General features: G+C 40.9%; 1 protein-coding gene across 2 annotated transcripts; it reads right to left on the bottom strand.

Annotated features, from left to right (window-relative positions):
• Positions 1-629: 629 nt before the first annotated feature.
• fmr1 (fragile X messenger ribonucleoprotein 1) lies at positions 630-20,989 on the bottom strand. Of its 2 annotated transcripts, none has more exons than XM_085361183.1 (15): positions 20,594-20,989; positions 17,656-17,708; positions 17,473-17,566; positions 17,063-17,134; positions 16,339-16,487; positions 15,020-15,113; positions 14,732-14,848; positions 14,392-14,562; positions 14,161-14,239; positions 13,918-14,045; positions 13,711-13,797; positions 13,122-13,353; positions 11,689-11,925; positions 11,057-11,136; positions 630-8,357 (listed from the first exon to the last, which is right to left on the bottom strand). In XM_085361183.1, exons 1-15 carry the CDS (start codon positions 20,642-20,644, stop codon positions 8,163-8,165), a joined length of 1,839 nt encoding a protein of 612 aa, XP_085217309.1. In that variant the 5' UTR covers positions 20,645-20,989; the 3' UTR covers positions 630-8,162. The 2 variants fall into 2 exon arrangements, with proteins under 2 accessions (XP_085217309.1, XP_085217301.1); XM_085361175.1 differs by having other exon boundaries at positions 11,689-11,889.
• Between the last annotated feature and the right edge of the window lie 3,883 nt (positions 20,990-24,872).

Raw genomic sequence — 24,872 nt, 5'->3', positions numbered from 1 at the left:
GTCCCAGCAAATCTGTCCAAAGATCAGACCACAAAAGTCCAAAGACATGTGTTTGTCAAGAGCCTGCCGATGGTCAAGGTGAGCAGCAATGGCTCTCCAGTTCAGGAAGTTCTGTTAAAAATTAATTTTCCCATTGATAAAGCTAAATTATCATCGTTATGGGATTCAGAATAAATTGAATCTGCTGTGCTATAGTTTCACGTTGGATCTCCACATACAACCGGTGCACACACACAGGTTCATGGCCCAACTTCTGTGTTGTTTTGAAATTAATGTGTGTATGGGGCAGTGAAAACAGGAGGGTATTTCTGACTGCTGTTGTTGCTTTTAAATTTTTTTTTAAATGCTACAGTTGAATGGGATTGTGTGTCCTTTTACATTGCATCCACAATTTTTTCCCACCTACCACCTACACTAGAGAAATGGTAGTAAGGCTTAGGTTTGCACGGTGGTGGAAGGATGATGATTTGGGCTTGTTTTGGAGGACACCTTGCAATAATGGAGTAAAGACTAACTCCTCTGCAAAACAAGGGACCAACAATCAAATGATCTTGGTTCTGTTATCAAACTGCCCGCATGCTAAGGTAAAATAAAAAAAACAGCCAGCACTAATTGAGGAAGATCGACCTTTATTTATTGAAACTGCTTGCATACAAAATATATTGCACTATAACCAGACATGTCAACCCAAACATCTTAAATGCTAGTAGTAGTATGTACAAAAGAAAAGAAAAATGCCCAAAAAGTGCACACAAGGTTTTACAGCGGGTTTTTTTTCTCTACCCTGGTTGAAGTATCTACAGATTCTCTGTGTGTCTTCACTTCCTGGCATAATATAGTTGAACAGCCAACAATGTGCCTAGATAGTATTTGCTTATGTATATACATTCTGCAAATAAATGTCTGCTGACATGTGCTGTGGAATAGCAACCAACAACAATGACAATTTTAGGTCTCATCTCTTTAGATGGTTCCCCGTAAACCATGCTGCAACCCCAACGTGACGGGTCCATACTTTGGTCACGTCATTGCCTTTGTACGTTAAACTGTTGCTGTAAGAGTAAGAATCCACACCAAATGCACATCAAATCATCCAGATCCCCTCTCTATCAAGAAAAAAAACAAGGTACCACCAGACAATCTGCCAGAAAACATCCTCAACACAGCAACGTTTCACAAGAAAAACTGTCCAATACTTGTATTGTTGTATTTATGTCAACTGACAGTAAACTTTCAATCATGCCGTTTCTTTGTTGTCCTGTAAGGCAGAAACCTCCAGTGAAAGTTATTTCTGCACTCAGTTATTAACAGTCTATTTGCAATGACAATGCTAAAAAGATTGAAAATGTCACAAGCAGACAAACCTCCATCCCAAACCCACTAGGCTCACATTTTGAAACTTCATGTGGGTTAACAGCTTTTTAGGGAGGCATTTTAAACCCCACCACTGAAATTTAAACTGGGGTGTCAAACAATGTACAGCGCATCTTTACAACCTATACGGTTCTTTTGATTAATCTCTAGGAATCAGTGCCACTGAGGTGGACACAGTGAAGAGTTTCTAGTCTTAAACGTTCTTTAGGGACTTCACATATCACGCAAATCTGTTTCTAGGGAAACATTTCTGATGCCTCATCCCTTGTGACCACATGTGCAGTGTTTCCCATGGCTAGATACCACGTATCAGGATACTCACAGTGAGTTGTTTCCAATGCAAGTCACTCAAAAACCACAGAACTGAATAACAAGGCCACAACCAGTAAGTTGTGGAAACTTGAACGTAAAGGCTTCCTTAGTACCATTTTTCCAATGACCCAAACTGGTCAGCATGCAACAGTCCTTTACTGCTTTTTTTTTTTTTTTTAAATGTACATTTTCCACAGTATATAAGCCTTGGTTTCAAACTATAGTTTGTTAGTAATGCCCCTAAAAAGGCAACCAAAGCATGAAAAAAAAAAAAACTTCAGCTCTCCCAAATGTAGTTTTCGGTCTGGAAATTAAAAACTTCTACTCTGAACTTTGTGTTAGGAGGCACAATAAAATACACCAACAAGCAGGTTGTAGCTCACACAAAAATGCAAAGAATTTCATTGTCACTGGTGCGACGGTGTGAAAGTAGGACATTTGTAGACTCAATACAATTTTTTTTTTTGTCATTTCAAAGAGAATCAGCTCTTGCAAGAAAAGTCTTACCTGTAAATTTATGAAAACATTACAGTATTTTAAAAGAAAAAGAGGTTAAGGGAATCCTAACAAAACTCTCATTAGTCATTTGGGTCTCTGTACATAAAAAGATGACAAGTCCAGGGTATAAGACACATTTACTGGCTTTAAATTAAAGGGAAAATCCACATTAAACATGAGTTACTTCAGTTACAGAAGGAGGCAAGCTTTTACCAAAGCTGGTACATGCTTGTAGGTAGACCAATGCATCCTTTATGGGAGAAAAATAAACAAAGAGGTGATTAGCTTAGCATGGCATTATGCTATGGGGTAAACAGCTAAGCAGACTTATGGTCACCCAATAACAAGCTGTACCTAATAAGTTAAATGAATGCTTTTTAATTACCAATTACAAGCTTAATTCACCACATTTTAACATTTCAGTGCATCTTCAGCAACCCTAAAGGCGCCTTTAAACTTTGGATAGAACCTGTGCTTAGCTAGGCTAACCACCTCTTAGCTGCATCTGTTAGCACATAGACATGAGCCTAATGTTGATGGTCTCATCATATTTGAGGACTAACTGTTGATATTGGTCAAGTTCTAGCTAGTTTAACCTCAACCCTTTAAAAAACTGGTGGCTCTTTGGAACACCCAAATAAAAGAAATCAATGGATTAACGCTGAAAATGTACGTATGGCTAAGACAAAACTCAGCCCTAACCTTACATGGTCCGTTGGTGGACTAGTGCAGTGGTCCCCAACCTTTTTTGCGCCACGGACCGGTTTGTCCCCGACAATACTTTCACGGACCGGCCTTTAAGGTGTCGCGGATAAATACAACAAAATAAAACTAGTACCGATACCAATAAAAATAAGATTTATTCATAACACAAGTGAAAAGACCCAGGAAAACCGAATTAACGAAAAAAAAACGATAACAAAATAACGCTAAAAACCGATAAAAAACCCTGAAAACCATACATTTCACACCAGAGTCTCACTCTCCCGGCCCGGTACCAAATGACTCACGGACCGGTACCGGTCCGTGGCCTGGGGACCGCTGGACTAGTGGATAGTGGTAGCTAGTGGTAAACATGGCCAATCATTACCAAAGACCTGAGTTGAAAAATGTCACTGGACATTTTTTAAATTAAATTATGCCCAACCAGACAGGTATACTAAATAATATATTTTGGATGGAGTATCACTATGAACTTTGGTGCATTATTTGGATGGACTTAATTGCTGTTTCAGAAAATTAGTGGACGCATTATAAAAGTAACACAGTGCCACTGAATCAACTAAACACTGTACAGACTAGTCAAAATCAGTCTTAGCAAACCTTCTGTATGTGATTTCAACCATTCATTGTGGATTTTCCCCGTCTGGCAAAAACAAAAGAAAAAACTCTCTTTCAGTAAAGTTGTGCAAAATTATGGACATCTCATTATTAATGAAAGCTGAATGTGACTCAATCCTGCTTGGAGAACACTATTTTTTCCACACGTTAAGTTTATTATCAAGAGTTCTAGCAAACTAAAAAGAAAACAAAGAATATATCAGGATAAGTGCACATTTGAAACATCTTTTCTTAGACAAATAATGACATCATTATATACAGTATGCCATCCTCCCTTCTTTTTCTAACCGTTTTCTTTAAATACAGAAACTCCATAATATTGAAGCTCTACTGACAATAAATGGGTTACTTTCACTCGAGCAATCTGTCGATGCACTGCTGAGAACGCTTACAGAGGAAAAAAAAATGCAACATGGCTGCAGTAAAAGCAAAGGTCCTAACAGATTAATGATAAGTAAAGCCGACAGCCATAATACTTTTTTGTAAAAGGAAAAAATGAAATTCAAAGAAAGCCTGTTTCACGATTGGTTACTTCCTGTGACATTTCCTAAAAAAGGTGAAAGTGGTATCACTGTCTATTCACATACGATGTTATTCATCGCTGGCTTTGCTAGCCGAACTCAGGTCAAGAAGAACTGAGACAAAGCAACACTGATCCAAAAAAAAGAAAACAAACTTAAACTTATCTTTTGAATGTGTCCAAATCTACTGAATGTCTTTAAGATCCAAAATAAATAAATGCATGCACCGCAAGACTGAAAAAGTACACCGATGTCTGTTAAAGAGAAGACCTGGCTCAACCTCTGAAATCTCTTCAGCTGCTTTCTCGGTTCGGTGAGAGCAGCAGTGACGCTGCACTGGGTCGTCTTTACTGAAAACCCTTTAAAAGGTGTGAGTACAGAGAACATGCCTCTCTTTGGCATGAAAGTAGCCGCTCAGAGTTGATCTCTGCATGTTCCCACAGAAGTAACCGAATCCATTTCAGAAACAAGTCGAACCAGGTCCCGAGCTACAGGCTTACGTTTGTCAACTGCACAAGGTTACAACACCTTCAGTGTGTCCAGACCAGGTGGTTAAACAAGGCAGTTTCCTGAAGTGCCAAAAATCACCCATCTCATAAACGGCCCTTAGACTTTTAGAGGAAGCTTGAGATGCTCAGCATTGTCAGTGACGACCAAAGAGGATTTGCGCTACAGGAGCTGCCGTCTTTATTCATCTGGTCCGTTAGTAACATCTCATCATCCCTGATTTACAAGTCTACGCTGTGATGCTAGCCACAATTAAAGGCACATGTTACACAAAATATAGTTAAGGTTTCCCTGAGCATTCACAGCATTCACATGGATTTGCTCGCCATGACTTTTAACCTCTGGTCATCCCCCAGGTTATTGGTGACAAATGTAGGGTTAGGAACAGGATTCAAAATGTAACCGAGAACGGGTTACCAGTGAGCTGGTGATTACCAAGAGGAGAGCTCTTGTTTCTGACAGTCTGGAATTTAATTGAACATACTGTAAATTTATTTTCTGCAGTGCTTATTGATGGTGCTCTTAATAAAAGCAGTCTGTTGGGCAATACCATTACTGCTTTTCTCACCAATAAATCCAGGTCAGTACACCTTAATTCACAGTAAAGTTTCAATCGAAACAAGGCAAAAATGAGTTTAACAAAATCAGAAAAAGAAAGCCTAAATGAATGTGACTGGTTTGCTGGTCCTCCGACCGGCATTCGGAGGTGCTGGTCACCAGGTTTGGTTAGCTTTGGCTAACTGTTTAGAGCCCCTGCTAATCTAAATACGCAATGGCTCAAACGTCATTGTTTAGTAGAGATTGGCACCAATTTTCTTACTGAAATTTTCTCAGACCTTGGACAATTTGATTGCCAATACTTGTGGAACAATTTTTTAAAGGAACAAAAAAAGATTAGGGTATCGTGATCACCCATGATGACGTGGTTTCTTTTAACGCTGTGTGATCTAACTTTATATCCAGTGGATTCTTCCTGGGAAAGTCCTATGCTACTGTAACAACCAGTGGAATAATGTAACCTGGATAACCCACAGCGAACCTGCTACTCCAGATTCAGTGCTAGAAACTAGTGGCGAGATGTTCCAGTGAAATGTGCCTACAAATGCACAGAGAAACCTTAAGAACAGCTTTTTGTTGCTTGTCTTTTACACTGACCGTCACTTTATTCGAACTAATGAGTATTATTTTCATCATAATCACCCACAGGTCCACAGGTACTCTCTACACTAGCCTGTATACAGCACAGCAGTCGCTTTGACTTTAGGACAACTTGACGATGTCAATGACCAACAGCCTCGCTGCAGCCTACATTTGACTCTCGCTATTTAGATGTTTACGGTGAACCTAAGGATCCTTCTATTCAACATATTTACGAAGTCAGTGATCAACTGGGGTGTCAACCGAACAGCAGGTTGGAACACCTCAAGAGCTTGAAGCGATGTCCTGCTTAGTCTTGCTCCTTTGTTGTCTGAAAGCCTGCACTGGTAACACAAAGTTACTGAGCTGTTTGAAGACGAACCGTCTGCTGCTCCGGTTGTTTACGTCAGCGCCTCGAAGAGCTCTGACTCAAAGCAGAAAAGTATCGAGCAAGGTCAGAAAACTGGTCTCACCCTAGAATAAAATACCTCAGCAGGCTACACCGCTGTGCCTCCTCAAAACAATGGAAACCAATGTAAACAGGGTCACACAACCACTCACTCTACAAAACATCCATCTGCAGTATGTTTTAAATGAGGGGTGTAGCGCTGGGTTTGAACAGGCAGGATGAAAAGTTCTAATCTGTTCAGGCCAAATTCAGAGAAATGGAGGAGCATAAATCAAAGGCACAGAGATAAAGACTTTTCACACACTTCAGTGGGTGTGGATGGAAAAGGCTCTGTGATGGACCTCTGCCTCTCAAAGTCAGCTGGGATCAGCCCTAGTCCCCAAGACCCTGAATCAGAAAATCGATGGATCGAAAAATTGATGGATGGAAAATCAATGGATGGAGCATGACTGCTATCACACTGCTCTACTGTTCAAAAACAAGAAGAAAAAAAAACTAAAAGAAAACATATGTGAACTGAACGGGTCAGGAATAAGATCACCAAAAAGAATAAAACTTAGGCCAAATTTTTATTTTGTCAAGGAAAAACTCAACAGTCTGTCATGTCCTCTACAGTTACACTTCAAATAAGTTTGTCATGGCAAAGTTAAATACAAAGAGTTTCATAAATTAAGAAAAACAAAGTGGTGCGACAGGAGTTAGCTGCTCTAAACGCATCCTGCTTGTCTGAAAGCAAAAGAAATGACTTTAACGGGCATCAAGCCAGGTTTACGTGGACCTAACCAAAATACGCCTAGCTTCAGTCTGCACCCTTCACTGAAGAGGATGAAGAGTCTGGTATAGGATGGTGATTCCTGCTGACAGCTCTTTACAGATGAGATGAATGAGTTCAGGGAGCGTAGTCCCTCACTGTGGACTAACACCACTGCACACATGTGGAGTGTTTATGGTAGACTAATTGTAAACACGCAGGAATAATGCATTTCTGGTCATTGTACAGGAGTGTAACCTTCCTTTGGAAAGGAGAACAGTTCATAACAATATGTACCCTGACACAAACTCATGGGAGTCGCTGTGTTTAAGCAGTTTATGTGCATCAGTGTGCCTCAGATTTATGTCTCTCCATTTGTACATTTCGATAAGTTTTACTGAATCTGAATATCAAGGCAACGGGAAACAAAACACAGGTGACTTCAGAGCTCATGCCTCCCCGTTTGCATTTCATTCTGAAACATGGATGCTTTTAAATGTTGAAAAAAAAAGAAAAAGAAGAAAGAAACAATAACTACGTTAGAAAGAAAGAGAGAAAGAAAGAAAGTCCATAAAGTGCCCTCTACAAACATCATCTTCCAGTCTGAATCCCCATAGGATTGCATGTCATTTAGGTGACACCGAAACGTTTCTGCCCCTTATTGAAAAGATGTGTTTAAATTGATAGTTAACCTCAAAAGTCTCTGTGGAATAATAGAGCTGATTTCCCACAGAGACTCGCTTCTCTGGACAAAACAGTTCCATTATAAAGGATGTGTTGGAGATTTCACAAAACCAAAAATAAAATTTAGACCTGCTGAAAAAACTGAAGCCACCTCCTAAAAGTGTGCTTTTCAGGGAGCGAGGGCACATATTCCATCCTGCTTTCTCCAGTGGCTGCAAATCTTTGATTCCCAACGGCCAATGATTTCTTTTGCCTCATTTTTTTCTCTCACATTAGCAAGTCCAAATGGAGCATCAGTAAACAAACTATGTTGGTTTAGTGGGGCACGAGTATGTTTGGTGTTAATGGTTGTTTGTGAGATGAGCTTTAGTCTAATTCCTCCTCTTCTTTCATCCAGAGAATGCGCAGGAGATACAACACCAGTCAAGAACAGACCAGACCAGCAGATACAAGATCACCTCCAGCCTAAGACTTCACTACTGTAAACACTTCCATGCTGATGGAAATATGTGTATTCTTGTGTTAGACAGAGACAGAAAAGAAAAAGCAGAGACTGAGACTCTACGATGTTCTGTGATGAGTTGCCTGTGTGTGTGTGTCTAAGTGAGAAGGTCCTCCAGTGGGGTATCTACGACACTCCGTTCACCAGCGCGGGAGCGTCCTGTTTCTCCTTCTTCATCCCTCTGTCTCTAGTAGGTCTCTGATGATGATGGCGGGGCTGTCCCTCGCCGCTGCCACTGAGACTGCCCTGGGACGAGGACGGACCGCCTCGGCCACCTGAGGAGTGCTGCACGCTACGCTCGTTGTTCCCGTCCACACGAATCTGCGGGTAGAAAAATAAAGAAATCCATAAGAGTCTGGCCCCACACTACACAGCTAACTTTCCCTTTACCCTCGGTGCAGCCTGCTGCGTGCTTTTCATATGGCACCAAATAGCAACAGCAGTCACCTCAAGGTGCTTTATATTGTAACAGTATTATGAGAGAGAACCCCAACAATCCTATGAGCAAGCAGTAGAAACAGTGGGAAAGAAAAACTCCCTTTTAACAGGAAAAACCCATCAGCAGGACCAGACTTAGGGAGGGGCAGCACCTGCACCTGCCTCAGTCCTCCCTGCACCAGGTTATTTATCCGTTTGGTTTCAGCCTGGTTATTTTAGGTTTTTGTATGGCAATTCTGTTTTTTGTTTTATTTGGTTAATAAACTGTAGAAATGCATCGTTCACAAAAAGGTTATTATAAAATAAAAGTAATAGAAATTATATTTTGCCTGTCCTGTAAAATATTTTGCATCTCAGTAAATCCACTACTAGAAGCAGAGGAGGAGCATTCAGGAGGGTCAGACTAAAGAAAACGAGTTCTTCTCTGAGACAAAGCTGAGAAACGAACAGTGGTTTATACTCTGTTACTGTGTATGAGTCAATGCTAGCTGACCAGCTGTCAACACGAACTGTGTGATAGATAGAGGGCGGACTTCCACCTGTCTCTGCATACACTGATCATTCACACAGATGTCAGTGCTTATCTGAAGCATTTGGTACAGTCCGTTCACAGCTGTACTGAAAATCTGACTTTAATTAGCAGGAACAATGCTATACGCCACAATTTCAGTACCTCTTTCAGCTGACGTGAAAAACAATGATCACCTTGTTATGATGCACAAATCTGCTAAAAGAGCTTTGGTCCTTGTGTTCATGCAGCTGTTATTTAACATGCACCACCCACCTAAAAACTGCTGCAGAACGGGCAAACCCTTATATAGCAGTAGCACCTGAAGGGCTGTAGTGTCCCAAACAGCACAGTATGGTGATGTCCACCATAGTGCAAAAACACTTGATGTAAACAACACAGCCTTCAAGTGTTTCATATCACAATTCATTATAGAACAAGTTTCCTCCAAAAAAAGACCACAAGTGTCCACTGCCAATGTTCCTTAGATCACCTCAGAGGTCCTGTGGGGCAAAAGGGACCACCAACGGCCACCTTAAAATCCCCAGTTAAGCTAACCCACATGTATTTGGACTTTGGGAAGAAGCTGGTGTTTCCGGAGAGAACCCACACAGACATGAGCAAGACATGCAAACACAGAAAGGCCCCAGGTGGATCAAATCCAGGAGATTCTTGCTGTAAGGCAGTGGTACTAACCATCACCCCACCGTGCTGTGCACCTTTACATATGTCAAACCTGCTGCAATCACGAATCAAGCAGAAAGTTAAGTTAGGACTAAATATAGCCCCATCTTAGAAAGTGTCCTACAGTGATGTTCAGTGAGAACAGGCAGGACTTTGAGTGTGTGACAACACAGAGAGTGTCTTGTTGACAGTTGAGGTTTGGAGTGTTAAACAGAGGGAACATTTGATATGCAGAAAATAGCACTGTTGACTGTGACAGTGGTGTAAGGGTAAACAATATTTGCAGAAGAAATGATTCAAAAATTAGTAGCAGTCTCATAATATTTGCCAGTATGCTGAAGTAGCTGGATTGTTTTTGCAAAGCACTGAGAATTCATTAAATAAGCATGGCTTAAAATAGAAACGTAAATAGTTACAGTCAGCCTCAAATATTATTCAGCTGTATTATCTTATCATCGTAAGTGATCTACATCATCTCACTGTAAACAATCATCACCTCCTTTAAATGTCTTGCTTGAAACAGAATTTCCAAACTTTGTAGCTGCAAAATAAAATTAGTGGTCAAAAACTGCAGTTCCTGTAATGGCCACTTGAGGGTGGCTCTAAAAGGGAGCCATGAAGAGTAGAAGGGTGTTTGCACACCTGCGGCGTGTTGTCAGTTCTAACTCTGTTCGTTTCCCCACATTTTGTGTGGTTTGTTTGTGCAGGTATGAACACAACATGAATCAGCTAACAGGAGTACGTTACAAGTTTGAGCTACAAAACATCCCATAACTATGTACGCTGATCTCGGGAAGGCACTATAGATGCGCAAAGGTCTGTTCAGCAGCTAGCTGTGAAATGAACGTAAACGCTCTGCGTTCTCCAGTAGTCCAGAGCAAAGCACCTTCTTCCTGTATTTACATTTTTTTATGCACCCGCTCCAGACACATCTGACCAATGAGACGACTGAATGGTCACATGGTTTGTAGTGACGCATTTTATTTCACTTTTTTCTGTGTGAAAACAAACCAAACATCTGATTTGAACCGGAGTAAACAAACTATAGGTGTAAAACTATAAAGACAGATGTAGTTTTTTTCCTTTTAATGACCACCAGGGGTGACAGATGTGCCTACAAAAAACCCTGGTCCTACAGATGACTGAAAAATATCCTTGAACACTTTCCTGATGCTTTAATGGATTTAGTCACTCATTTCAGGTCATACTGAATTTAGAATACTTGAATTTTTTCTGCATTTTGGCCATTTTTTTAATGCCAGAAAGAAGGATCAATCAGGGCATGCTCACTGAAAAGCATGTTTACAGAATTTTGAGGAGCGTTTCAAAGATATTAGACTTTAAACAATGACATGAAAATAACTTGGCAGCAGCTGTTTGTGACTGTTACCTGCAGAGTGTCTTCTTGGCCTCTTGTCTTTGAGTCTCTGATGTGACGAGTTCTCGGCTCGTTCCACTGCATGTCTTCACCTAAACCAACATTAAAAACAACAAGTTAGCAATCAAAGTTAGCCACAGTCATGTAAACAATCTTCGCATGGCTCAGTAGACTCAGTCTTAGGTGACCTACCTTTTGCCAGGTAAAAATAGGGTGAAATTTGTGTACATCCTAATTAGATTAAAGTTGGGAGAAATAGTTTCTTTCAATATAAATATGGATCGTTTTGAAAAGAAAACTCATAATGAGAATTTATTTGCACAGGAGGTCTGCAGAGATCTCATGATGTGATTTATTTCCGTTCTTTAGGCCATAATTTGATGAAAAGCATCTCAAAATGTTATTTCTTTTGAGTCATTACACACCAACTTTTTTCTCTTTAATCGTTTTCATATTTTCATTTTTTCAAATGAAAATAAATTCCATTCATTATTATCTGATTAATAGAAACATTTAGCAAGCTTTTGCATTGATCATTTTTTAGACAAAGTGTAAATGCTCCAAAAATGGGCTGAGAAAAATCATGGAATGAGATAAGAGTCCTGTGAAAAGATCAAAGACCGCCAATGATAATTAACACTCACCTTTATATCCTCCCCCTCCTCTTCCTCTCCCTCCTCGTCCCCTCAGCCCACCGCCGCCTCCTCTCTTCCTCCCATCTGTCCGTCTGGGCAGGGTCCCACCTCCTGTCATTAGCTCCTCCGTGGGGGCCAGCGACCAATCGCTGAGCTCGTCTCTGTGGTCTGACTCTGTCTCTGAAGCGTTGGATGCCTCAGAGTTGGTGCCTGGGGGACCGAGGACAAAGTCCAACCTCATTTCGGCTGCCTCGGAAAGACAACACAGACTCAACCTTTGATTAATTGCCGTTTCATAATCAGATCATCGCCTGGGGAAACGTTTTTACTGAAATATCAGATGTCCAAACACTTTACTTCAATATGAAATGAAATCACAAGAACATAAATCTATGGCCGAGAATCTGCTCGTTTGCTTTGTCATTGTGCCTTTTACATCTAAACCAAACAATCACAGGAGACTTTCTCCTATACGTACTTCTGTTAAAAAAAAAAAATCTGGTAAAAGGTGAAAAACTGATTACAATTTTTTATTTTAAAAAAGTAGAAGCTCTGACACTTTTATAAAAGTAAGTAGCTCTTTGGAGGATACTGTTACCAGCTGATGGGTGACTTTACCTCCATACCTAAACAGAAGAATTAGTGTAGTCAGCGGCTCAAGTGGGATTTGTCTGGTGAGGAAACCTAAGGTTGGTTGTAGTGGTGCAGCGTAGGGAGAAGAATCACTTAGAAATAAGTAACAATAGTCTTTGTTCAGAGCTCCAGTACATTTTCTTTGTGTGCAGGCTGCTCAGAGTCGATTTAAACAACTGAATTCATCAAGATATAAGCTGATGCTTGATTTAAATGTCCTGTCTATCAAATGGCAATGAGAAGTCCTCACCTTTAAATATAACCTCTGTTCATCTTCCTCTCCTGTCTTTCTCATCTTTCTCTGAGTGAAGTTAACTGTAATTCTTTTATCTACCTGTGAAATACAGCAGCTGGACCTGTAGCTAGCAACACACTGTGTGACAAACTGCATATAAACAGTTTATGCATTAGCTGATTGAAACGTTGCATCTGAAATCAGCTGCCACTTAAAAAAACATTACTCCTTTTAATGCAGACTATGTTTTATTGTTCCCTCCATTTAGGTTCAGATTGGTTGAATGTTTAAAGGTGCTCAGCAACATAAAGTAATTACTTCCCTCAAATGTGTTAGACCTAAAGTAATGAGCCAGTTTTCCAAATTCAAGGAGCAGAAAGTACAGATATTTATGCTAACATGTAGGGAGTAAAAAGTTGTGATAAAAATAAATACCCAAGTACAGATACCTGAAAATACTAAGTGCAGTAACAACGTAACAAATTTTACATGAAACATCTGCAGCTGACTGACTTGAGAGTACATCAGCTCTTGTAGTTTACCCGCAGTAATATAGATGCAGTAACTATCAAACCTGAGGCAAAAGCAGCTCCTCCTCCTCTCCGCCCTCGTCCACCTCTTCCCCCTCCTCCATAGGGCTTTCCTCCTCCCCCTCCTCGGCCCATCCCGAGCCCCATTCCATTATCGAACACGTAGGTTTTGTCTTTAGGGTTTCGGGGCCCTGTCCCCCCCCCTCCGCCTCCACCGCCTATCTGTCTCAGCTGCTCATCGATCTGTAGACGCTCCAGTCGCAACTGGTCCACCTCCTGTGGACATGAACGAAAACGTCACAGAAGGTCAACAATGAAAAGAAAGAAAGTATACTTTATTGATCCCTGTGGGGAAATTCCTCTCTGCATTTAACCCATTCACTCAGTGAAGCAGTGGGCAGCCATTGGGCACCCGGGGAGCAGCGTGTAGGGACGGTACCTTGCTCAGGGGTACCCCAGGGTAGCCGTTCAGTGGATTCGAACCACCGACTTTCCGGTCATGGGGCCACCACTCTACCTACTGGGGCCACCACTCTACCTACTGGGGCCACCACTCTATCCCTGCCTGACCACATCCTTTAGCTCCGTTTTGATGTTTGGTTGGTAGAAGATGACATCACTGAGGACACAAACCTTAAGGTAGTTGAGGTGATAGTCTAGTAGTACTGTTGCATTGGAGATGCTTTCCTTGGTTCCCACAAACACAAATGGCACCATTCCCTGTGACAGAGGAGGACCAGGAGAGTTTGAATCCTCTTAGTGATTGAGCTCTAACACTGCTGTATTTACTGTGATGATTTTTAATGCAGCAACACGACGCAACTTTCTCTCCCTACTGACCTCATCAGCAGCTGCTGCCGCTGCCGCTGATGGTTTTTTGTCGTTCTCAGGCTCAATACGAACCCGAACCACACCGGACTTGTCAACCACCTCCTGAATCAGCTTGCCGTTCTTGCCAATCACCTTCCCTGCATGAGAAAAAACATCAGTCTCACTCTGGCTGAACTTGAAACTGGATTAAATCAAGTAAAATAAAGGTACCCGATGATTCATTTCTTTGTCTCGGTTGAGCGACTTTCTCACCTACTAAGTTCCGGGGAACTTTGATGATATCTTCAGAAAACTCCAGGAAACTTCTGGCTATACGGACAGCATCCTGGTCCTTCCATGAAATACAAAACAGGCATACTTACTTTTGTTTGTGTTTTTTTACCCCATGCTGGTCTGTTAAATTTGTACCCACTTAACATTAATGAGGGCAAGCTCTACATATCTATGTCTCAGCTCATTTGTGTACAAGTAAAGCCCTCCTACCTCTCCGTATATGTGGAAGGTGCAGGTCTCTTCGTCCAGGTCTATGTTAGTGACTCCAGGAACTTTACGCGCCTGCTGAATGTTGGCCCCGTGAGTCCCAATGGCGAGACCCATTAAATCGTCCCGAACAGCAAACTGTTCATGAAACCGAGATGCCAGCTGTCTGGAGCTCTGAAGAAATGCACATCAAAAAAATTCATTAATTAACATTTAATAAATTCCACAAAAGAGCAAAGAGGGTGTGTAAGTTTACTGAAAAGAAACCCTTTAAAAACTCTCCATCCCAGGCTGCAAAATGATCCAAACAGTCACATACAGGCTGGAGCTGTGCGTAACCTACCTCCAGCTGTCGGCTGGCCTCTTCGTTCCTCAGCATTAGAGACAGCTTGGTGCGGAGGCTCCTGAAGTGCATGTCGCTCATCATATTGGCCCGCTTTGTTGTGACCTCATTCACCGACTGTAACAATCAAACATTACGCTCATTAATATCATACACGAGTGAGGTTCTGATGTTTTAAGTCACCTATGGATGCACTTCACTTCAAGGTGATGCTATGCAAGGGTCAATAGAGGATATGATTGTGTGAAAATGTAGCACATTAAGAAGAAAAACAACAGTTTGACCAACCAAAATGACCAGCTGCTTTTTCTCTGAGTCGTAGGTGACACTGAACCCTCCCACAGCCTTTTTGAAGTCTTTGTGTGCTGATTCCTTGGAGCACCTGGGAACACAAGAACACGTATACTTTATCATAGTGAAACCAGCAAACAAGTTGCTTAATAAATGAATTTGTCCTCAGTGATAACAGCTTATGGATACATGTACACATACAAACTCTTCTGGGAGTACAGGCTCATATACAAGCTGGAGTAAGTCAAGTTTTGACCGTACAGTTGTGGTCAAGAATGTAACAGTAATCTTAAGCTTTTAATTATTTCTTTGAATGATTAATATTCTAGAATGAAAAGATTGTGCAGCATACAACTTTAATGGCAAATGTGAAATTATTTTGGATTTTCTCTCATGCACACAGGGTCAAAAATATGTATATAGGATTAAATATACAGATGCACCCAGACGAATAGTCGGTTAATTGTCTCAATTCAAGTTGCAACTAAATGTTCGTTTGTCTTATCCATCCCAGAACTAGTTTTGATGTGTTTGGGGTCATTATCCTGTAGGAACACCCAACTATGTCTTTTGAAGTTGAAGAATTTCAGGTATTCCAGCTCTGTAAAACCGCCCTACAGCATGATGACACCACCATGTCTGACAGCTGGTACAGGTCTTAGCCCCGAAAGCCTGATCTTTACTTCTCCAAATATACCTTGTCATTATGACCAAATAGCTCAGTCTTTGTCTCTTCTGACAATAAAACTTTAAAACAAAAGTTTAAAGAAGGCATCTGACTTGTCTACCTGCACAGGTGCAAATTTCCATCATGCTTGAAGGCGTCAATTATAGAGTAGGGGCTTCTTTCTTGGTGATGTAAAACTAGTTTCTCTGCTGATGTTCCAGCAGTCTCAATCTCAGGGCACAGCTGAGCCTTGGCTGTTTCTGAACAATGTAACCAAATTCCTCTCATCTGAGGGTGACGGTTGGGGTCTTCTCCTAGACCTCGTCAAAGTGGTAACATTAAATTGATGCTTCTGGAATTTTTAGTTATTTAGAAATGGCTCTGGAATGGACTTCCTAAACTTTACCAACAAATCAACCAATTTAAATGAACTTGACCAATTCTGCCAAGATGAGCAGTCCAGCTATAATTATGCTAGGAGCTTGGTGATGGCTACCAAAAGCTTCTGGTTGAGGCGCACCTTGCTAAGGGACATTTAAGCACAAGTTAGTGGGTAGCGTATGCATGCTTTTGGCCCCATGTGGATTACAGAAAATCCAAATAATTTCAAACTTGTGCACCAGTCTTTATTCATGCAAGTCAAACTCACATTTGCCGTAGATCTTCGGGTACATCCAGTCGGATCTTAATGAAGGTGTTTTTGGTGGCTGGTTTATTCGGGTTGACCGGCCGTAACCTCTCCAGCGTCACTATCTCATTTAATGTGGCTTCACATGCGGCGTACTCTATTACATAAAACTGGAAACAAAGACAGATCAAGTATGAGCGATCCAATAGAAAAACATCACTTTTTTTCAAAAGTTTAAATAAGTCCCATACAGGCTGGAGCTGTGCGTAAATATTATTAAAAATTAATTTTGAAGAAAGTACATCTGATGGTGGTAAGACAACAGGAGGACAAACAGAGGAAGAGCTTACGTGCACAAAAAATCCAGAGGAAAATGGAAATACAAGGATATAAAGAACATCTGGGGCATATAGTCTGAATTCAATCAGTCATTGAGTTAATGTGTTGTTCAGGATTGTAAAACTCAACCACACACTGACATCTGTCACCAGAGAAATGATGTTACACTGAAGTTAAATATCTGCAGTGAGCTTGATAAAAAGGATTTTTATGAGTACATAACATTTCATGAGTGTAAAATGTTGTTAGTAAACATGGCTGTATTTAGTATTAATAAAGGAAGTTGTGATATTAAAGCATTTAGGATGGAGCAAGTGTCTGGGCTGCGTTTTAGGCAAATTTATCAGAGCCATGTTGTTTCAGTGCTGCTTGGTGAGCCTTACAGATGAACTGGAGCATCTCTTACCTCCCCTTTGACCATGCGAACCTTGGCTAGCCACCATCCACATGGCTCTTTGTCATTCGCCCTAGAATACACCTGGCAGACACACACACACAGTTCATTTCAGAAATAATTCCCACCTTTAAACAAAGCTGATAAGAGTAAACTGGCACAGAAACAACTGGACACACTGATACAGGAAATCATTGTGAATAATATTATTAATAAAAATAACAAGTCAGACTAATTTACCAATGATAGAACAGAAAATCTAAGACTATCTAAGGAGCATCACCCTCTTTTTTTAAAATCTTATTTTACACTGAAAATTCAACTCTACTCACTCCGCTCCATGCTATTCCAAACTGCTCCCCAGCTATACCAACTTTGCTTTCCAAACCCACCATGTCTGATGGCAACAATCACTTTCTCACCTCGACCTCATCGCTCTCACTGATCTCCTTGCAGAACCCTGTTGGAGGAGGAAAGCGCACATCCTGGAATGGGATCTGCCGCTCCGGCTGCCAGCTGGGACAGAGGAACAAACACAAAAAGTTCATTTTATTGTTTGGCAAAGAAATGACATATTACACAATGTTATATTTTACTTTACTCACTTGTTTTCAAATGCTACCATGACAGATCCTTCGTGAACATCCTTTACAAAGCCCTGCAAGAGTCACAGAAGTAAATTCAGTTTTGAAATATCTTTGAAATAGTCAGTGTGCAAGTCAAACTGGCATCGACCATGTAAACAGGAACCAGTTCTACTGCTTAAGCCGGACCTTATCCTAATGCTCCTAGCAATGAAACAACCTAAATAATTTCCTTTTCTGGAGTTTGAGCTTTGGGCTCGAGCCAGGTTTGGCTCAGTCTCTCTCTCTCTCGCTGCTTCTACACACAGCTGATGTGTGTGTCATGTGTGTCAAACACTGCAAGTAGGCCATGCGATGCCTAGAAGGAAAAGAGAGCGCTAGAGAGCCTTGCCAATGGGTTGCATTAACCTGGCAAGCTAGCAGTCAGTGGTGGATGAAATGAAGCAAGAAGGAGAGATTCTCAAAACTCCCAAGGTTAAAAAAAACCCAAATAAACCAATTTTGACAGGACCTCACTGACCTGTGAGCATGTTTAGGATTGTGACTGACTGAACTGTCTCGCTCAGAAACGAAGTTCAGACTTTAGCAAGAACATTAATCTTGTTAAAACTGGAAAAATACCAAAACACAAAATATGAGGGCAACACAGAGGGTGCATTAGGAGATAATGTAGTTTAGTCTACTGGCAGTAAACTGCAATTGTTGTACTGCTGTTGAGATTACAATAAAAAAGACTTCTATGCTGCATAAGGTGCAATTTAAAAACCGCAAAATTAAGTTTCTCACTCAAGTGATTTATGGCAGAACCATTTTCTACAATTATTTCTTTAGTATTATTCTTACTTGGCAGATGAATGCACTCATTATTTCTCTTGGCTGTTCATTTCAGCCAAGAGCATATTTTAAGTTTTGCTATAATACCAGAGACAAGGGTGTCATTTTTCAGTTCAACTATCACCAAAAACATTATAAAAATTATTTGCCAACTACACATTTAGTTAATCAACATCCTCACAACAACTAACTAAAATGATTACGTTCAAAACTCTTGATTCATTAACCAAAATTTGAATGCTTATTAACATTGAAATCATGCAAGTGATCTGCAGTAAGATGCAACTCCCTGTGTTGGAGTTATGCTGCCATCTAGCAAAGGTAACTGCTCCGTAAATAAGTCTCCTTTAAAGTGGACCTATTACACTATTCCTTTTACTCGATTACAGTCTACTACACTAGCTTTGCATGATTCACAATTGAAAATAATCCACATTTATCTCTTGCTGGTGCAGCTCAATTCATCTTTAAACCATTTTAGCTCTACTCCTATTAGGCCAACTGTCTGCCAGTCAACCCCTGGCAAACAGAAGGTGTGAACAGCAGGTGGGTGGGGTTTCAGTCAGAACTGTGTACCTAAGATGACAATATTAGGGATATTTGCTCTCAGTGACATCATACTGGGCCAAGAGAAGAACAAACTGCCTAAGTTTTAAGCACTATGAATAAGCCTCTGTGAACACACTGGGCATTTTCTGATGAACAGAAAGACATTTGCCAAAGTCACCCTCTTGTTGTGTATCTGCTTATACTTGTAAGCAGTCACACCTACATCATCTTATTAGATTGATCTACATAAGGTAAAATACATTAAATATAATGGTGGTATACATGTAGGTTATGATAGATATACGGCTAATGAAAGTATTCTTAAGAGTTACCTGGTGGGACTGGATTTTTTCAAACCAGACTACTATCTAACAAAAATTAGCCTAACTTTTCTCATAGCTGTTTGACAGTAAAACTTATCATTCAAGCTATGGCACCAGTCAAATGTTCGGACACACCCACCCATTCATATGGTTCTGTACTTGCTAACAATATGATTGCAACTATTAAAAGAAAGGCTTCTGTTTAGTGCCACACCTAGCTAAAAGCCAAAGTACAGCTGACAGTGCCAACTTCAACTTTCCTACATTCAAAGGAAAAGCCTCTTGATTTGGGAAAGCATACAAGTTTTGAGCACAGCATGAAAGTCTATGGTTTACATGGCAACTGCTGAGCTTAATGAGAGTATGTGACCTGAATCAAGATTAATTCCAATTACTATTTACCCTGATTATACAGCATACTCACAGCATTCATGTACCTCGCATTAATGTGGCCACAACAAAACTATTAGCTTTAAAAAGACATCTGTCAGAACTTTACTTGAGATATATGTCATCCTATATTTACACTACAACAAACCTGACAGCTAAAATAAATAAATAATAAATGTATCATTTTATTTAGATTCTTCACCATTCATTGTATTCTTGTGTCCTTGAATTAAACAATATTCAAATGTAAGTAATTATTGCTAATTAGCGTGTTATCCCATTGTACTGCTTATGTTATCTCCCCCACCCCACCCCAGTGATACACGCAGGTCACGGGATCGGATTTATGATCTACTTGTTGCCTGACTGACCCCAAAATCTCTGCAGTCTTGACAAAACAAGAAAACACCTGGCAGCTACGGGCACAATAAAGGTTAGCCAAACCATCGCCCCTGTGTGCTGCTCTGAATTAACTTATTTGACAAAAGCAAAAAACAAAAAACAGCCAACCCATGATTGATTCTGATGTTTGTGAGTCTGCAACCAACCCTTGCACATCACTTTAGGGGTACCATCGTACAGCAGTCACATCAGCGTTACCGATACCGCTAAAACAGCTACCCTGGTTAAGCGTCATTATCACCAATAGTTCACCAATTTATCCACTACCGCTGATGTTAGAGCCCCACCGCAGCGTTAGCTTTGTTTACAGGTTTCAGGTCCCGGTAGACGTTGAGCAGAAGCACCGAGGCCCACATATAACACTGAGCTAGCCCCGTGACACAATTTCATGTTAGTTAGGCTTACTTGGTACATAGTGTGTGAACGGTGGTCACTAAACTCGACAAAAGTCAATAACTTACCTTATAAAAAGCCCCACTTGTCCCTCTTACTTCCACGACTAGTTCCTCCATGACGTAAGTTACTACAGCTCGCTAGCTAGCTAACTACCGATAGCGATGTTAGTAGCTAGCTAGCTAGCTGGCTAGCCTGACGCTAGCCAAGGCAGAGTCGCTAGCTAGCCTAAATACCCTGCCTACTGGATGCAAGAAGAGGCCACGGTAGCTGTGTGTGACCGTAATATTGTTTTCCGTTTTGCACCGTCTATGAATTTTGTTTCTTGCAAATTTGCAAATCCGACTGCATGAAGAAGACGAAACAATTAGCTAGCCAGGTTAGCTTTTAGTAGCTAGTTATGTTAATGTTGTGTGATTAGTGGTGTAGCAGCTACTGCTGTTGTATCTCTCCATGTGACGTCTCCGCTTTCTTCCTCTACTGAAAACTGAGGCTGCTTACTGTCATCCGAGCCTGTTGCTGCTCTCCACGGGTAATAAATAGGAATGCACTTTGATATAACAGGAAATATATCAAAATAAAAATGACCGCTGTGTTTATCCTATGGTGTACCATATTTGAGCTCTAAGAAAAAATGAAAAAATATATTATCCCAACAGCACGGCCCGCCAGTCCCTCCGGGAAAACAGCAAATTTATCCCTCTCCATATTTATCAAGCCACATTTCAACTATTCCACCTTGCTCTTTTTCCTCACTTGGTTTTACAATGTGCATTCACAAACATAATACTGACTATCTTTAACTAACTACTGGAATCTGTTGCAAAGAAGATAAGATAAGAGATAGGATAAGACTTTATTGATCCCACAACGGGGAAATTTTTGCGTCACCTCAGCTCAGGTACAGATATCAGAAGGAAATACAAAAATACAATAAGTACAATCAATGAAAAAAAGTAAGATAATACACCATATACAATGGTAGCATACACAGTATGTGATTATGGATATGGCTGGAAATATGGAAGACATAAACTATATAGCTTGATATAGCTATTGTACCACTACTATTCCTGTTTATAGACATGTACACACACACACGTACACACTAAATATACATATGTATACATATACATACATATATACCTGCACATGTCTATACACATGGAAGGTCCATTATGCATGAAGTGGTGACAGTGGATGTTCACAGTGTCCAGTGACTTATGACATTGTGATTGAGGAGTTATAGAGTCTAACTGCTGTTGGGATGAATGATCTGAGAAAGCGCTCCTTCCTGTAGCGAGGGTGTTTCAGTCTCTGACTAAAGGAGCTGCTCAGCCCACTCACATACTCATGCAGTGGGTGATGTGGGTTGTTCATGATGGATGTCACCTTTACTAACATCCTTCCCTCACCAACCACCTCCACAGACTCCAGGGGACATCCCAGCACGGAGCTAGACCTCCGCACCAGTTTGTCAATCCTGCTCCTGTCCCTGTCCATGCATCCACTCCCCCAGCAGGCCACTGCATAGAAAAGGGCAGATGCTACCACAGTGTCATAGAATGTCCTTAACAGAGTCCTGCAGACTCCGAAGGACCTCAGTCTCCTCAGCAGGTGGAGTCGGCTCTGGCCCTTCTTATACAGGACGTCTGTATTTGTAGTCCAGTCCAGTTTATTGTTGAGGTGAACACCCAGGTACTTATAAGAGTCCACTATCTCAATGTCTTTCCCTTGGATGTTCACCGGTGTTGCAGGGGGTGACTTCCTCCTGAAGTCTATGATCATCTCCTTTGTCTTGCCGGCGTTGATTTGGAGTACGTTGGTCCCACACCAGCCAGCAAAGTCACTGATGACCCCCCTGTATTCCTGATCATTCCCGTCTGATATGCATCCAATGATGGCTTTATCATCTGAGAACTTCTGTATATGGCAATCGTCCGAATTATAACAGAAGTCTGAAGTGTAAAGGCTGAACAGGAAAGGTGAGAGAACCGTGCCCTGTGGTGCCCCCGTGCTGCAGATTACCACCTCGGACACACAGTCATGGAGCCTCACATACTGTGGTCTGTTGGTAAGGTAGTTGATGGTCCATGCAGTCAGCTGTTTGCCTACTCCGGCTCCCTCCAGCTTCCCTCTCAGTAGTGCAGGTTGGATGGTGTTGAAAGCACTGGAGAAGTCAAAAAACATGATCCTCACAGTGCTCCCCGCCGGCTCTAAGTGAGAGAGGGATCGGTGTACCAGGTAGATGACAGCGTCATCCACCCCAATTCCAGAACGGTAGGCAAAGAACTTTGGCTCCTCATGTGTTGTTTATTTGATGTTTATTGTACACTGTACTATTTTTATTCTTTATCACACTGTTGTAACAATAATTTCCCCCATGAGGTCAATAAAGTATCTATATATCTATCTAATATAATAAGAAATTAAAATGAGAGATTTCAAAACCTAGGACAGCAACCAAGGCGTTCTCATTAAATGTTCCATTAATATCCAATGAATCTAATCTAATGTAATATACAATATATATTTAGACTCAGACTTACTCATTACTGCTGGTTGTTTCTGAGGACTGTCTCTTGAAAGCTGACATGCCAAACCACATCATCCACTCCAAAATAGTTTTGCCTGGAAACCGAAAACATAACTATAATAACTATGTTATAAAGTCAGGGCACATGCCTTTTTATGCTTAAATACGTTTGTTACATTTAACTGCAAGGCATGGCATGAATAAATGTACAGATTTAGCCTCTTAAATATTTTAATGTTCCTTCAAACAGAGGCCTGCAGATTCAGTATTAAGGATCAGTGAAAACCTCATGTTTTTCCTCTATAAACCTCTCATTCTCTCAACACTCAGCAGCACTCATCTGCTACATCTATTTATGGACATGTGACCTTCTTGAGAATTATACTTTGTAGGCAAAAACAAGGAACTGCAACAGGCCACATGTTAAGAGAGGGAGAGAAAAAGAAGGGAAAGATGCAGACAGACTACACACAGAGGTAAATGAAGAAGTGCTGACAGTGACATATGAGAGGACCATAGAGTGACTTACAGGGATAATCTATAGCGAGATTAAGACAGAAATAGAATGAGAGTGCAGCAGAAACAGGGTCACACATGAAGGGTGAAATAGGATACAGGACAGAGAGCAAGAGAACGGATAAACAGATGTGAAATTCTGAGTTCTGCGTGTGAGGGAAACACTGAAAACTGAAGACACCATGCTGTTGGCACGGGCACATAAGTTAAAATCTACAAAGTAATAGGACGACAGCTTCCTTGCAAAGGAAACAGACTGGCAGCACTTTGCAATCAGTCGGAGTCAGTTTGGACTGATGAGTGTAAACTGTCTGCGATGCAGCTCAGCTAACGTAGTTGTATTCTGGTTATATCTGTGTGCAAAAGCATGGTTGCCAAGCACTCCTGTCATTTTGCATTTAAATATCTGTTTTGCAGCAACTACCTCACTTTTTGCAGATTAATTTTTGAAATTAGGTCTCAAAAATGAAGGTCTGACTGGACTCTGAATGTAAGTAATTAATGTGAATTAATGCCTAATGTGAATTTTTGCTGAGAGTTCATCAACATATTAGCAAAAATAGACTGATAAGAGACTGACTGTATCTTATTGCCTTTTCATCATGGTCTTGATGCATCAAAGTCACCAAAGGTTGCAGCTGACTGCGAGTGTTTGCATATCTGATCACTGTTTTTAAAGCAACCAATTCAAGGGCAGTGATACGAAAAAGGTTCAGAGTCAAGCGATGCTTCTTCAGCAGTTTTATCGTAAGTTTCTTGGTGAGATTGTAACAATACAGTGTTACATATGAAACATATGAACAGAAGAGGAGAATCACACACAGTCCAAAAAGCAGAGTTAACTGACAGGCAAAAACAAAAGTCACCACAGATTTACAGGATCTAACAAAATTACAATACCATAAAATCAGCCAACATGACTCTTCAGGCTTTTTCAAAAAGAGCGATTCATTATTCTCGGTTTTAGTCTGACGTTTTTGTAGTATTGATTAAATGGGGTGCATTGCATTCGAATCCCTGTCAGCAACATCCATCTGAAGAGTCATCAAACAAGGAACGCTGACTTCTATTAACTTACACTGAGCTCCAGTGGGTGTAAAGAAATTGAATTAGCCCTGTCCAGGGTGTACCTCTCCTCTTGCCCTGTTGCAACTGGGATAGGCTTTAGCCTCCACACTATGTAGAATGACAGAAGAACAGATGGAAGAAACATGGATTTGAGTCCCCAGGTCTGATTTGACCTTGTGTCAGTCAAAGATGCTGTAGATCAGCAGTTCCCATCCCCCGGGTCACGG

This window comes from Diplotaxodon limnothrissa, linkage group LG2, assembly GCF_057381915.1.
Source record: "Diplotaxodon limnothrissa isolate DT_005_m linkage group LG2, D_limnothrissa_male_GT1.1, whole genome shotgun sequence".
Lineage (NCBI taxonomy): Eukaryota > Metazoa > Chordata > Actinopteri > Cichliformes > Cichlidae > Diplotaxodon > Diplotaxodon limnothrissa.
This window is presented reverse-complemented; position numbering and strand designations above follow the sequence as displayed.